Source organism: Phoenix dactylifera, chromosome 5 (genome assembly GCF_051530095.1).
Source record: "Phoenix dactylifera cultivar Ajwa chromosome 5, Ajwa_hap1_PhDact_Kaust_v1.1, whole genome shotgun sequence".
Taxonomy (NCBI): Eukaryota; Viridiplantae; Streptophyta; class Magnoliopsida; order Arecales; family Arecaceae; genus Phoenix; species Phoenix dactylifera.
In genome coordinates, this window is record NC_143194.1 from 36,244,236 (window position 1) to 36,260,545 (window position 16,310).

The 16,310-nt window shown below is 41.1% G+C and overlaps 3 protein-coding genes across 3 annotated transcripts; 1 reads left to right on the forward strand and 2 right to left on the reverse strand.

The window, feature by feature from the left end:
• Positions 1–532: 532 nt before the first annotated feature.
• Positions 533–4,685, forward strand: LOC103702017 (cytochrome P450 711A1-like). Its single transcript, XM_008784286.5, has 5 exons — positions 533–980; positions 1,764–1,916; positions 2,632–3,433; positions 4,005–4,100; positions 4,215–4,685. The coding sequence occupies exons 1-5, from the start codon at positions 727–729 to the stop codon at positions 4,545–4,547; spliced, it is 1,638 nt and encodes a 545-aa protein (XP_008782508.4). The 5' UTR covers positions 533–726; the 3' UTR covers positions 4,548–4,685.
• Positions 4,686–6,471: 1,786 nt separating this feature from the next.
• LOC103702018 (protein IQ-DOMAIN 6-like) lies at positions 6,472–9,364 on the reverse strand. The gene is made up of 5 exons (XM_026802561.4): positions 9,171–9,364; positions 8,804–9,067; positions 8,340–8,567; positions 7,374–7,487; positions 6,472–7,246 (listed from the first exon to the last, which is right to left on the reverse strand). Exons 1-5 carry the CDS (start codon positions 9,351–9,353, stop codon positions 6,554–6,556), a joined length of 1,482 nt encoding a protein of 493 aa, XP_026658362.4. The 5' UTR covers positions 9,354–9,364; the 3' UTR covers positions 6,472–6,553.
• A 1,966-nt stretch (positions 9,365–11,330) lies between these two features.
• Positions 11,331–16,310, reverse strand: LOC103702019 (IQ domain-containing protein IQM4-like). The gene is made up of 10 exons (XM_039129284.2): positions 15,863–16,310; positions 14,265–14,799; positions 14,051–14,165; positions 13,869–13,934; positions 13,463–13,551; positions 13,251–13,338; positions 12,972–13,109; positions 12,637–12,729; positions 12,361–12,462; positions 11,331–12,146 (listed from the first exon to the last, which is right to left on the reverse strand). Exons 2-10 carry the CDS (start codon positions 14,618–14,620, stop codon positions 11,670–11,672), a joined length of 1,524 nt encoding a protein of 507 aa, XP_038985212.2. The 5' UTR covers positions 14,621–14,799; positions 15,863–16,310; the 3' UTR covers positions 11,331–11,669.

Below are 16,310 nucleotides of genomic sequence, written 5' to 3' on the forward strand. Positions count from 1 at the left end.
AAATGCGGCAATTTATATAGCTCTAATTTGAGTACCTTCCCCAGCCGCCCATCCCCCAAGATTGTCCACGCCCTAGCCGACATCGTTCTACCGCCGAGCCACCTCCTGGTGTGCTCGATCCCCTGATCCATGCGTGGCTCCGCCCATCTTATTAGAGCCGATGATCGCAAGAGTAGACAAGGGAGGTGGAGGGGACGGTGGAAAGGATCGGAGTCAAGGAGGGAGAGGTTAGCCCAGGCGAGGGTGCCGATGCCGGCAAAGCGGGCGGAGAGGTGGTGAGCAATGTCGAGGAGGGGGATAAGCTTTTTTTGATTAAAAAAAAAAGAAAAAATCCAAGAGTTTTTCTGTAAAAAGGATATTTCCAACTTCTGGTAGCCAAACGGCTCATTACGCAAAAAGTATTTTGACAGGGATAAATATGCAAATTCGAGTTTATATATTTATGTGTATATATGTGAAGCGGCAAAAAAACACACAAGAATCTTATGTCCAGGCCACAAAGGGATTTGAATTAGTGTTTTGCGTCGTAGAATCCATTCATGCTTGGCCCACAGACAACCAAATTAATATTCCACTTCTCCTTGCCACCCTAGCTAACCAAGCCCTCCTACCCTATAAATATGTGAAATCCAACTCTCACATTGTCACGCAATCCAAACACTCCTCTCTCTCTCTCTGTGTGTGTGTGTGTGTGTGTGTGTGTGGGAGACTGGGAGGGGGGGCTCGATGGACTTTGTGGGGGACAACTTCAAAGGCTTGGCGGAGGTGGGAAGCTTTCTTTTCAGGGTATGTGCACCTAGCCTCCATACTGGAGTTGCTTTGCTTATTGGGTTCCTAGTTTACTTCTATGCACCGTATTGGAGGGTGAGGAAGGTGCCCGGGCCTCCGGCCACATTCCTCGTCGGCCACCTTCCTTTTCTCGCCAAGTACGGGCCAGATGTTCTGAGAGTCTTCGCAAAGAACTATGGACCAGTCTTCAGGTAACACTGCATGCGATCCTTTGTTATATGATTACTCCAAAACATATGTATTTGCGTAGTTTCTTGCAATTTCTTATTACAAAGTGCAACAGCATAAAATTAAATGAGCAGAAAGTGGTCGCCTCCTTTGCTGCTCCCTACTCCGCTGAAATTCTCTAAACCGCCATGTATCTGTTTCCGCACCTCTAGGGTGCATTCTTTCTCTAAACTCTTATGACAGTGCTCATACAAGATTGATGTGAGCTGCTGATGTAAAAAAAAAATAAAAAATGGCCTTCAAATATTTCCCTAGAACTAATGAGCCTAGAGTACACTTCGGTTTTGTGCAGCGCCACAATACCAGAACTATTAATATTGTAGGAATGCCACCTTTCATGTTCGAATCGGAAGCTTTTCTCAATCCATGGGCATATCTAGGAGAGGAACATTCCCGAGTCTCCTCGACGACTCAAACATGGGATTCCACCATGAGCTAAAACTATAAGCAATTTGTTTCCAACTGCCAAGTCCAACGTTCAAAGATGACTTTCTTCTCCAGTTTTTTTTAATAAAAGTTTGACGTACTGCACTGAAAGCTGGTCATAGGAAAAGGAAATCGATGAAATATAGCGCAGGTATAAACGTGGTGCCATTGGAACCCCTCTTCATCAGGAGCTAGCAAGCTGCAACCTGTCGTTAACATTAACATAATAAAAAGAGTTGGTAGATAGAATAGTTTCTTCAGGAACTTGGCATATGAAGTCGCCATGTTTAACTACTCATCACGGTGTTTCTGATGCACAGATTTCACCTGGGGAGACAACCACTCGTAATAGTAGCAGATCCAGAACTCTGCAGGGAGGTGGGACTAAAGAAATTCAAAGATATAAAGAACCGGAGCAGCCCTACTCCCGCCTCTGGATCGCCTCTCCACCAGGAAGGTCTTTTTCTTACGAGGTACGTACATATCTTTGCGTGCATCTAATGGTCTTCAAAATTTTACAAATATAATTGGCCATAAAACCTCCATTTGCACTCAAAGAAAAGAGATGCTAAAAGTGCACCCAGAAAAACATCTAATGCAAAACAGGACAAAGCACATTCGATGAAGGGCTGCTACATGGAAGCACGTCAAATCACAATGACGGCCTATAACAACGCACCAAGGCCAAAATAGCATCATCTCTATTCTCCTTCCCATTTTTCTCTCCTGAGATGGTGCCCGACAGTTGGCTCAACTTACATGGGACACATGAACACACCACTTCTTCATTGCCACAAAGATCATTAAAGATTGAAGCCATGCATGATGATCATGGTTGAATTAGACCCATATAGTACATGGATAATCATGTAATTAGAAGGCTAGTTAGTTTTCTCCAAATCATACCTAGATCAAAAAGTGCCACAATCCAGAACCCCATCACCTAAAAATATTAATCAAATAATATTTTTTGAATTTTTTAGTTTTGTATGGTTACTCAAGATCTTTTCAGCACATAACCGACATGAGCAGATTCTTACAGAAAAAATTCTGAATCCTTGTATAGATTGAATTGAACCAAATTTTTTCTGCCAATTATCATCATATTTTCATAAACCATTGCTGCCGATGTGTTTTATTAGGTGATACATCAACTGCTGTTTTATTAAGTGATGCATCAATTTCCAGGGATGCAAGGTGGTCAGCCATGCGAAACACCATCATTTCCCTCTACCAACCCTCCCACCTCGCAAGCCTCATTCCCACCATGCAATCTTACGCAGTCTCCCTTTCTCTCAACGTCTCCAATGTCCAAGAAGAAGAAGAAGATATTGACTTCTCCGAGCTCGCCTTAAGAATGGCGATCGATGTCATTGGAAAAACAGCTTTCGGTGTGGAATTCGACCTCTCCAAACACGCTGCCTCTTCCCAAAAGACACTCCAAAATCGCTACAGCGATGTCTGTAATAATGACGATGATGACGAAGTCTCTGGCTTCCTCAAGCAGCACATGTACTCGATCGGATCCCTTAAGATGGACCTCTCCAGCTCTCTCTCCACGAGCTTGGGCTTGATAGCCCCGGTCCTACAAAAGCCATGCAGAGAACTCCTCAAACGGATCCCTGGTACTGCTGACTACAAGATTTACCACAATAACCAGAAACTATGCGAGAGAATCGATGCGATCATTGCAAAAAGATCGAAGGAAAGGACACATGATCCGAAGGATTTCCTAGCTGCAGTACTGAATGCCAGGGACTCAGGTGTGGGCGAGAAGCTCTTCAGCCATAACTATATCCGGGCGCTCACGTATGAGCACCTTCTTGCCGGGACCAAGACCACAGCTTTCACGGTGGCATCTACCGTTTATTTAGTCTCCAAACATCCTGAGGTTGAGAAGAAGCTGCTCGAGGAGATCGATAGCTTTGGTCCTCATGAGGTAATTCCGACTGCCGAAGACCTGCAAGACAAGTTCCCCTATCTTGATCAGGTAAATGCAACTCTTATAAATTAATTGCGTGCCAGAGCAGTTTAGGTTCATAGCTCAACCGGATTATACCTTCATGACAAGTGTGTCGCCATACTTGTTCATCATATATATCCTTGCACGGCACGTACTAATACATCATTGTTATATGGATAAGGCTTTCTCGAGGGGACCTTCAATGTGTGTGTGTGTGTGTGTGATTGTAAAAGAACTAAGTAGGCCATCCATGAGAATCCCCCTCTGAACTTTCCCCTGAATCACAGTTAATTAACATGTATCAGATACCAGCTAGATTTGTACATCTCAAATACGAAATTTACGGTGCTTGGGTCCACTGGAAGCTAATAATTTTATGTTTGATAATGATGCTAGCAGGTGCATCTTTATATAGCCTTGAATAATTTCAGTGCTGTCTAAGAAATATGATCCACGACTACTTTCAAAACAAGTAATCGTGGTTGGATTCCAGCAGGGAAGTAACTTCCTATAGCTGATTCCGAAAAAAATTGACGTTATAAAGCTCAATACTCTTCCAATACTGCACAGCTTAACGACAATGAATCTATTCATGCAGATAGTGAAAGAGGCAATGAGATTCTATACAGTCTCCCCATTGGTTGCAAGAGAAACATCTCAGCAAGTTGAAATTGGAGGCTATGTCCTCCCCAAGGTACGCAGACCATGCTCACACTACTGTCATCAATTAGAAACTATTCTTGTGAACTAGGCTGGAGCCATTCTACAAGCTCTAGAAGAGTTCAACAATTTTGAGTTGTTGATGCAGGGTACGTGGGTTTGGCTTGCACTCGGGGTTTTGGCCAAAGATCCCAAGCAGTTCCCGGAGCCTGACGTGTTCCGGCCGGAGAGGTTCGACCCAGCTTGCGACGAAGAGAAACGAAGGCACCCATATGCACACATTCCATTTGGAATTGGCCCACGCGCATGCATCGGGCAGAGATTCGCCATGCAAGAAATCAAGCTAGCTCTCATCCATATCTATCGACGTTATATTTTTAGGCACTCTCCAAAGATGGAATTCCCTCTGGAGCTTGAGTATGGCTTGGTTCTTGGATTCAGACGAGGAGTTAAGCTACGGGCAATTAAGAGACAGCGCTAAATCGATGTAATATAAGCATGTTGTGTTTTTGGTAGATAATATAAGCATACTGTTTAGTGTGTTATAAAGAACAATTGTATGGTGAAATTAATGTTATCCAAGTACTGAAGTGATCAAGTTTGAATGCGAATTAGAACTCTTCTGTTGAGTGCAATGCATGGAATAAGTCCCCCCCTTTTTTTTTGTGCCGGAGGCATAGTCACCCAATTTATATTGATTTTTATAGATTAGATAACCTCTACAAGTAGATGTGATCATTGATCAAACATACAATGGACTTATGAGGATTTGAACAAGTCGCAAAGTTGTTCTGATAATATGACATTGTTGATCAGTCATCTGATTAAATCATATCCCTTTTTTTATTGTTTTCTTATTGATCTATTTCAATCCTTCTATCAGTTAAATCATTTACCGGTCTAAATTCATCTAACCCTTTCAATCTAGGGTTCCACTCTACCACGTACTGATGTACATAAGGAGATACCCCCACATCTGAAACGCATGTATTCTTTCAGACTGATAATTTTAATGACTATGATTCACTTTTTCTTGAAGGTAGCATGTTTTTTTTTTTCCTATTTTGGTCAAATTAAGCGCCAGAGAGATGCCAATACTTTCTTCCTTGAAAAAAAAAAGTAGATAGAGAGATCTAAATGATTCCTATATATACTTCTTATGCTATTGAAGAACTTAAAATCAGCTGCACTAATACTACAATCAGAAGATTTGAAATGAACTATGGATCTGCATTATTAATTAAAGGGGGAGACTCTGAAAAAAATCAACTCGCTTCTTAAAACAGGGTACATTTCCATGGCCAAATAAAGCTGGCTTTCGTTTAATTTGTATACCTCTTTTACATGAAAGAAAACCTTACTATAGTATCGAGCACATTAAAATTAGTTGCTTGTTGGCATTTTCATTGGAATCTGGATCCAGAAGGTAGCAAGAACCAACATACTTGTAAGCTAGATAAGATCAATTCATCTACAATAATAAGAAAATCGACGACGAAAGGAACTGAATTTCTCAGGTAAAAAGGCTGACATTCACCTCAATGTTTCTAGCATGCAAGCCTATCATAATGCAAGATTCTTCAATTTTCTACAAACATTGCGTGAAAAGAATCTTCAGCATGTAAAACAAATAAAGAATAAGTGACTCGAACATTAGTAACAAGGTACTTTACAACAAACAAGCAGAGGATGTCTATGGTAACAGAAATTTTTCTTTTTTTGCTCACAAAAATGAATCAAATGCAACACTGGTCAAAATTATAAGTGATGTACAGGACTCAGACATTAAAAAAAAAAAACAATTAATCTTTCTAAGTTTTTTGATGTCAGTGTCGTTTAATTATCATACATAAATCTAATCTTTTTAAAATGACAAACCAGACAAGTTGAGTGAGCCCTTCCATCAAATTTGCATTGAAAGAACTGATTGGTCTATGAGCAACAAAGCAGTATTTCTCTTTATTTGCGCCACGTCGGAGTTGTATGCAAGTCAAGGCAAAACACTCACATTTTTGCAACTGTTATCATATGTAACCATGTCATGGACTATTCCTATATGAGTTATTTGGGATCCTAAAGCTCAGCAGGGAAAGACAATGATTAGGAATATAAAAGCATCCAAAGAGCAATTTGAATTCTTTTAACTTCCTATACTTTCTGTGGACTTGTATTTCTACTACTGCTAGATTAGAAATAGTAAAACTGCATATATCAATTCAACAAGCTTTTTTGAAATGAGGAAAGTAAGAAAAAAAAAAACTTCGGCATTTGACAAGCAGATTCTTCCATTTGAAAAACTTCTATGTTAGAAAGAACGAATCAGTGGAAAGCAATGCAGTTCTCTTGAATAGGAACATGCACCTCCTCACACATGACAACAAGATGTTGAATAACAAAAGCACATACAAAGAACTCATGCACACTGAACACTAGAACAAGTTAATATGCCATAGTACACACTAGAACTCAAGCTGGTTGCTCATTAAATCAGTAGTTCTCCTCCATGCATCTGATCGCCTTTTCATTCCCTTGTGACGTCGCATTCAGCAATTTGGAGGAAAAAACTGAAGTATGTGAAGCTATACTGCTCTTTGAGTCAATATTAGATAAAGTCTTCCGACTATGATAGGGAACGTCCCCTGATGACAGTCTCTGAGTTGTTGGTCTATGAATGTTGCAAGCTCTCTGTTTTGCCTTTATAGATTCGGTTAGGTTCATGTAACTTGGCTTACTTCTATTCCTATCCTCAGTCCTTTCTGATGTTAGGATGGTCGTGCCAGATATTGGCGTCGATGCACGGATAGAGGATGATGATGGAGAACTCTCGTCATAATGTAATTCAGCACTTGGAGATGAAGTAGAACGAGCCCTGCTGCGATGGTCATAAAGCACAGGTGGGGGTTTTGCTGAAACCCGGGTAGTGACATGGTTCCTTTTAATTTGCACCAAACCAGGTTCAGAATACTTGGAACCAGTACAATAAGGATCTTCACAGGTTTTAGAGGACTGGACCTCAGAATGGTCGGTCCGGGCTTGTTGCTCCATTAATCTACTTTCCCAAGGTTTTGCAGCCATCCATCTTTCTAACCAACTCCAACTTCCATTCTTCTTATCGGAATCATGATGTTTAAGATTCAGCACAGTTTGCATTGACCCTCCATTCAATGTTGGTCTAGCTTGCTGAATGGGAACAAAAGATGAATTTCAGTCACTCAATGAAAGACCAAATGCTAGTGATTAGTAGAGCAACAAGAGGGAAATTAATGTTGAAGCACTATGAGCTAAACTTTTAGCCAGCTATAAGCACCTGTTGAGAAAGAGCATAAGAAAGGGCTCTCTCTCTCTTAATAGCTCCTTCCTGCCTCATCTGTAACTTTGCTCTTACTTCTTCCAGTGTGCACCGACTGTCACACCATCCTTCCTGAAAAAGCAAAGGTTCCCCAAGAACGGTTGCCCAACATCATCTAAATTCATCAACCATGTTTTGCAATCTTACTTGAAGGCAAATTTTAAGGAAACAAAAACAATAATAGGTAATTCAGACATGAGAATACCCAAAGGGTTTGTCACTTTAAATAGGTAATTCACCTCGTTATAAAATAAATAAATAAATAAATAAAAAGAGTTCGGCGATGTGATTCCACATCCTTGTTTGAGTCCCTCAATTCAATGTCCAAACAATGCAATTACCATTACAAAGCCCAAACATCACATTGGTTTGAATGCTGTTGATGATAGGAGAATGGCATACATTAGCTTGTCCATGTGTGCCAAGAGCATTTAAAAGTACTACACATGCTAATACAATCTATTCGATCCAACCGGGGATCAAAAATTTCTCTGCTTACTGAAAAAGAAAAACATACAGTCTAGTATTTACCCACTCGCTATTTTCCTTATATCACTAGAAATCAGACGCAATCGCTGGTACAACATATACCATCACTTTGCAGGTCAGTTCAATTTTCCGTAAAAATAGTAAAATTCTCCACTCTTATATGCGAGTTTCTGATTCCAGATCTATATTATTCAAATTTTTTTAATTTTATCTTCAACCACTCACCAAATTACACCCAAAGTGTATCAGCTGCATCTCTCCCCCCACATCGATTTAACAGGAAATCTAAACAATGCGATGATGAAGCAACGTTTAAGTGCAAAAAGATGGAAAAGTTTTGAGCACCGGAAGCAATTTCACTAAAAGAACAAGAAGGAAAGCGAACTAGACTTGCAGGTAGACTATGAAAAATCTGTGATCAAGTTTAAATGATACCTCTGCTTCTTTTAAGGGATCCATTTTGTTTCTATGGGATTCTAGCGTCTTTTGCACAGCTTGTCCTTCAGTGGACATACGAACACGCCGTGCGCGGACACGCGCCTGGACTCGAACAAGGGCTTGCATGCACCGTAGCGTCACCGCAGCCTGCTTCCTCACCTGGCGGCCACGGACTATCGCCTGAAGCCTCACCAATCCTTTCAAAGCCCTCAGTGCTCTCCTGGCCTACAGTTATAATCAACGAAAAGGAGCTCATCTCACAGACCACTGGAAAGAGGTCATCTACACTTATAACGGAAAAACCCAGCCCCAGAACCAAGAACAGAGCAAGGAGAACAGAGAATCTTCATATCATCGCATTTAGTATGTACCCAGGTACACATACTGGAAGAAAGAACACCGAAGGCTAGAATGACACCAACACCAACAGCAAAAAAAAAAGGCCTTTGTTTTTTGGTTACCAGGAAGCCCCGGAAGGCGGTCTGTATCCGAATGGCGGCCCACTTCTTCCTCACTAGCACGAAATCCTTCGGAGGAGCCCGGACCACCGCGGCCACGGCGGCGCTGAAAGCATCGGTCACCGACGAGACATCGGACGCCTCCGACGTTGCCGACCTGTGGCTGCTGCCCCTCGATCCCCTCCACAGTGATAAATGGTCTCCCGAGGAACTCCTCCACAGCTTCTTCCACTTCTTCTTCTTACCGCCGCCGCCGCCACTCTTCTCCTGGAAGGGAAACAAAACCCCCTTCAGAGATTGTCCTGGTAAATAAATCATGAAAGAAAAACAGGAAAAAAATGAAGGAAAGATACGGTGTTAAGATGATTACATGGCCTTCGTCCTCTCTGTTCTTGAGTCCTATCAATAATTTAACCCACTTCCCTGAGCCGCCCATCTCTTGGATCCTTCTCCTTCCGTAGAAAAATCTTGGCTTGTAGCCTTCGGAATGCCTACTAGCAGCAGAGAGAGAGTAAGCCAAGGTCTGGCCTCGGAGTTTGTAGCCGTTTGGCATTTGAAATTTGAGCCCGAGAGGGGGGAGGAGAGGACGGAAATTATGACATGGACCAGATTCAGTAGCCCAGTCCAAATCCCGAGGTATATATACGGTGGATAACGGGATGAATTGTCATCTCTAGTTTAAACACAAGACTGCTAACGTGGCGAGTGATTATTGGTCTGGTCCACTGGACCTTGTCCATGTCATAATTTTTGGTCGGGATGGCAACGCGACAAGAAATCCGCATGGGATACTTTACAACTTTCCCTCATTTGGTAAATACGTTACTACGTACCCGATCCGGTTTATTGCGAGCCGCAAGTGCAAGCGCGAAAGAAGCATTCACCTTTCTTCGCCCGAATCAACCGTTGGTCGTACAATAATCACATCGAGATCTGCGCAGATGATGAAGGAAATCATTTATAGTGTTTGAAAATCTGTGCGGAACATGATCCAACGGTTCGCGTGGCGAAAGAGATAAATCATTCTTTCGCGCCAAACATACAAGTATACAACCGGCACACAAAAACCCGGTTTGATTCCCAGTTTCCGGTTTTCTACCTGCCTGTTTTAATTGTTACCGTGCCTGGCACGGCTTTCACTGTCAGAGATGGTAAAAAGGGTCAAAAGACTGCAGTCTTTGATTTTAGCTTTTTTTAATTAACCACAGGTCAGGGTAACGAGCGGCAGCCTAGCGATCATCGTGCAATCACGGCCCTGTTGATGGCTGCGACCATGCCTAACCCACATACTTCTAGCATGATAAACATGTTATGGTGTAATGTTTTGTGGACGCATCATAATTTTTGACTTTTTTTTTTTTGGTAAAAAAATTGAAGGGGGAGGGGGAGGGGCAGAATCCCACCCACGTTACCGTATAGCAGTCCCCACTGGTCCTCCCTTCTACCAGAAAATATTTGATACGGGTCGCAAGTTTCCGCATGCCCTCTCCAATCTGTAAAAAATTCTACTGGACCATCCACGTGTGAGTATGTTACCCAGCGCCACCTCAATACTGATGGAAGGAAAGCATATCCACACAGAGCCATCCGAGTGTGAGGCATGCGGTCTCCTGATTTAATCGACGTCCGCATATTTCGAACTCGGACAATTCGGATAGAGTCCAAGCTTCCTTACCACTAGGTGGTATTTTTGACTTTTTCTTTTGGTAGAGACTTTTTTGCTTTCCAAGGGTAGGAATGATCAAGGTTTCTGGGCACTTTTTTGGTTTTTCCAAAGGTAGGAATGATCGAGGTTTCTGTTATCTTGATCTCGGAATCAAACGAAGACTTGAGCAGCTGAACTGAATTCCAAGTAGGAAGGGTCATCCGGTCAAACAACCAGCTGGATGCAGCATTTGAATATTTCTCTTACATTTTCCAAATAGCATGGAGCAAAACAATATGAAATCCAAATAATAGCCTGTTTGAATAGGCATTGGATGGATGGATGAATCATTAGGTCAGAAGCAGGATTTGCCGTCTCGATATTGACTGGTACAACAAACTTTAATTTGATTTTTTTCGCACAAGATTATCTTTGCGACTCGTTTTGGATATGAACTGCCATTTTTTGTCAGCGGTCCTTCTTCAGTGTCTGCAGTTTTTTTTTCCCCAGGAAAAGGAGGCTAGGCCACCCATTTTATTAAAGATAAGAACAAAGGCACGTAGATGCTTTTGAAAGCATACGTATGTGATTTATCAAATTAGGTGTTAGAGTAAGCTTAAACAATTCGTATATTCCTATAAACAGGGAGATGGAAACAGTAATGTTGTATAGAACCTCCAAAATAATGAATTATTTATACCACTTTAACTTTCTGTTCCAAACTATTTGTTTCAACACACCCCAGTATATTCTATGGATGCTTCTCAAGTTTAGGTTCAATTTTTCAGTTTACAAGGAAGCAATAGGAATTTTAATTCTGGGGGAAAAAAAGGGATGAGTAAACTGCCTCCTGTGCAATATTAGCAGAAAAACGAAAAACAAAAATTGGAAGATAAGAAGACTGAACTATATTTTCTCTCCAAAGAATTTCTCCGTGTTACATGTATGTCCTCATCTAGAAAAAAGAATGAGCTACTTACAGAAGTTACATTATTTCATGGAAGGCTTCAGATCAAGAAAGAAAAGAAAAAAAGAAACATGAATCAGATCAAATAAAAATATATACAAACAATGTCAAAAAGAATTGGTGAAAATGCGACTATTGGCAGGCTGGATGCAGCAAACTTGCTCCTTATTTTCCTCACCGGTTTGTCATGCGCACCGATGTTCTGTTAGAAGCTCTGTCAGCTACAATGTCTCAGTGGATTGGCATGAGGAATGCCTTCATCTCCTTCTGGACTCAGGAAGAGTAAGAGAGATGGTGGGGGAAGAAAGGCCCACGTTTGCAAGCCTGGGGGAAAGCCTCATCCCGGGGCTGGGGCGTGGAGAAGGGATGGGACTCTTGTTTCCCACTGGCGAAGGGGTGATCCTTGGCGAAAGATTAACTTGCTCAAGTGCCTTGAACTGGAGATCTGAGGGGTATTCTCGGACACACCCAATGCGAGGCCCGGCGCCGGTTGTCCATTTGCATGACAAGCTCTTGCTCAATTCAATCATCGTTGGTTTCTGCCGGCTGTTGCCCTTGAACTCTGCCTTTGGAGGCTCAGTAGGAGGCTCTTCCTCCTCAGCGTCGCTCAAGTCTCCTTCCTCAGATGTCGTAGGAAGCTCCGCCACCTCGGGCATCTTTGCCACCTCCGTTGATGGCACATCGTTGGGCTTCTCGGATGACAGATATCCATCATCTTCATCAATTGAGTATCTCTGAAGAACATTAAATATACATCAGTACACTTTGTATCTCATCGAGGAAGAGGAAATTGCCCTCTATTAGTTATGACATCTGTACATCTAGAGAAGTTCTTTTATGCTTATTGGTGAGTCCTTCCAGCTATTTTTGTGGTTAGACTAATGCATGCTGCTGCCAGATTCTAGTATCGTAGATGAGTCAGCAGTAGAAGAAGACTGACAATTATACCTTGACATCAGTGAGGTCTACATTGTTTTCTTGAAGAAAGTTGATGAACTCCTTAAAGTTCTCTTCAGTTGGGAGGTAATGACCACTGTATGGCCATATAGCCTGAAAAATATACATGTAATTCGTTAAAAACAGAAAGAAAAAAAGAGGCAAAAGCGTCTTTCGCCATGAGAAGTATGCTAAATATTTGTAATGGCATCGTACTTATCAAGGAAAGTAAAACATTTTGTTGAATTAGCAATAGTTTCGTCTTAGAGAATATTAGACATATTGTACCTTCAAGATCCCCTCTGTCACAACCAATCTCCCAGCAGCTGTTGTAGCTCCTCCAGCCAGAAAACTTGAGTGTTGAAATGAGCCTTTCTTCTTCTGCTCATGAGAAAAAACAAAAAATAAGAGATGTGATAAATTGAAACATGATGCAATATAACAAAAGGCTTTTAACCTGCGCTCCTGTTATGATCAAATACATAATTAACAGGATACAAGAAAGGAGGCACTTGTCCAAGCCAGACATGCAAGCACGCACATACGTGCAACTTGCATACGATCAGCATGAAGCATGGTTGCTTTATAAGATAGAACTTTAGAACTTGGGTTAGGATATTCACCTGTCCCACATATAAGGCCCTTGACGTGCTGAGAACAAATATCCACTTAGAACCTCCAACAGTGTTCACAAGCACTCCGCTTTGCTTATAGACGAACTTGCCGTCCTCGACAATGGTTTCATATGCCTCCCTCTCCTTCTGCAAGAGAAATAAGAAGATATGAATGAATCAACATTTCGATAGCATATAATATATTGAACTAAAATGCACAGAGCTTAATTTCTGAATAGTTGAGGTCCTAATTTAAATTTTCAACTAGTTAAGAATTAAGGATTATACCGGTCCAAGGTATTTGATGCATTGCTGTTGAAGTTTATTTCTTGGGCACTTCTCAAGATTCACTTCCTTGCCTTCACCAACATCCAACCTTCATTTTCACCCACAAAGAACATTGTTGCATATGTAAGATTCCCTGATTTCGAAACAACTACTACTACTACAACTACAACAATAACAACAAGAGAAAGCAGGTGCAAATGAGATACACTTACCAGTAGAAGAATGGCTGTGTACTCTCACTCTTAAACCAGACAACATAGTAGAAATGTAGATTATGCCCATATCTATGGCGTGGATCAATCTGTACACCATGATAGAGAAAAAATAATGAGGACAGATGATTAACCATCAGGTATATCTCACAATGTAGTCCTACAATTTACAGCATCTTATCTATACTATCTATTTGATCTAGTGAGAGAAGATCCTCCATGTTCCACTATTTTCCTTTTCTCGCATTTGGTTTATGTCTTAATGCATCTATAAAGATAAATCCTCTATCCTATGCATACATAGAAGTAATAGTTGGGAGGTTCTGCATGTTATGATGGTGGTTGGGGACTTGATATTTTGACAGAAATAACATGCAAATTCATTACAATAGAGAAGATGACATACTGCTTCAAGCCAGTGTTGCAATGCCAGCTTCCGAGCCTTACTGTTTTTGGACAAACCCTTGCCAACCTGCACAAAAGAAGAAAATCAACAGTTGAGCAATTACGAAACTACAAACTTTAAACATCTGTCAAACTCATTGTAACTCATTCATAGTTATCAAAATTTTAACCCGTTAATATTACCTTGGCTGCTCTTGTTCGTGCCCTTGCCCAGCGTGAAACAGCTGTCTCCGGTTTTTCTACATTGAAAAAAGAAATTGAGCTGTGTTTGAGGGATGCAAAATCCAATGCCTTCCACCTGCAGTTGAAATAAGACCAAAGACTTGTTGATAATTTGGTATTTGATGATAAATCGGTATCATACTTGTAATCAGGAAACAGAAATCCAGAGACTAACCATAATTCCTCAACAACAACCGCACAATCTGCCAGATTTCTTCGAGTTCGGTAACTCTTATACACTTTTTGAAGCTTAACAGCTGCGGCATCAAGCTCACACTTAGGCCTCGGCGAGGACATGGGTGGGTTCAGTCCAGCAACTTTACCAACCCCTGTGCTCTTCATAGAACTAGGTTCCATCTTACAATTTTCAGAGCCCTGAACCTCGGAAGTAGCAGCGATTTCCAGCTTAATTTTCTTATATTCCCAATTTTTAAAGCTTAACGACCCTTTTAAGACTGGTTTACTGGAACCATTACAGGTCGTCTTGGTTCCTGAATAACTTCTCTTGAAACCGACTGATCTCAAAGTCATCTTGATATCCTTCTCAACAATGATAAAAGATCTTACCAAAATATCTTCTGATTCTCTTGTCAAACCCACAAACTTGCTCCTCACGACCTCAACTTATGCCCAAGAATGCAACGAGAGAGATATACCAATAGAAGTGACCCCTGCTCTTAGATTCTTGAATTGAAATCAAAAGATATATCCTGCCAAATATAGCCATCATGTCAAATCACCAAGTTTTAATAACTCCAACATAAATTTAAATTAATGCCTCGAGTGTATATGAGTTTTCAAAAGAATAGCTTAATCCTCTCCCCAGAGAGTAACAAAATTCTGTAAAGAAGTTTGAAGTTTTCAGTCAACAGACCAAAAAATAAGATAAGAAACAGTCAAGCAGAATTAAGTGGATGATTATCATGACAGTAATCCCCATTAATTTATAAACTCCCAATTCATATCATGCAAGTTCAGCAACAATTAAACATCATCGAGAAGCATTCCATATTAGCTGACGATAGTACCTATTAGACAGACAGCTCTATAAACCTGGCATCAACCACCGAGATGGTGATCCTATGTTATGGCTGGATTGCTGTTTTTATAAGGCATTCATGGACATACAGCATGGAATTGAACCTAATCAGCATCGGTATTTTTTACATCTCAAACAATACTGATTTCAACCTTTTTCTATAGAAGACATTAGGTGGCAGATAACGGTCGTAATAGGCATTGATAAACACATACAGCATTTCTTTCTCGAAGAGTAATTAGAACATCTGAAACATTTAGTTCATAAGCAGATATGGATTTGGTTTGATGGAATCTATGATTAATTCTAAAACAAAGACCACTTCTCATCCAACCCATAAAATCATGAATCTTTTCACCGCAATCCATTCTAAAGCAATCGAGATAACCAAATTTTTACCCAAACTATGGACATTTTCAAAGATCGTAAGTTTGAATTTTCCATATCAAAGACTCGGAGATCAATGGTGCCAGATATAATCGTTTCGAAACCAAACACCACAGAGGAAAACAAAAATGGGAACATATCTAACATCCACAACCAAAATCATTAACCTACAAACAGCAAGAGTAGAGGCAACCACCAAACATAACCGAAACAAGAACTCCAGAACGAGTGATATCAACGAAAGAACCTAAGGAAACAAAACAGAAAGCAACAAAAAGCCAATCTTTTGGATGAAAAAGAGACAAAAATCGGATCTTTTGGAGGGAAAAGAGTTCCTTTCTTCGTACCTGGCACTCCCAAAAGAGAAACCTAGCAATCGGGGAGGAAGAGAAAGCGTTATCAAAGAAGCGCACCAAAGATGAAGGAAACAGGATGCTCCGCCAGGCGGCAGACCCTTCCTATATATACGCCCAAATCCGAGGGTGGGCCAAGAGGAAGCAAGTCTTTTGGGCCCTTCAACTTCAAGGAAACAGGCGGTAAATTTGGTAAGCGTCAAAAGAATTTCCTACAAATCTAATGGTTCGAGTTCCTCAGGTCCGAATTAAAGAATGAGGTGGTTGTCAAGGAGGTAATTTTCTTGGTGGGAAGAACAGAGAACAAATCCACGCGAGTCTTTGAATCACTGAAGGATTCAACATTTCGATCAGAGAGAGACAGAGGGAGGGAGGCAATGGTCAAAATAAAGAGCTTGGAGTGCGCAGGGGCTTTCCACTCAGAGACGGTGCTGGATTTCTC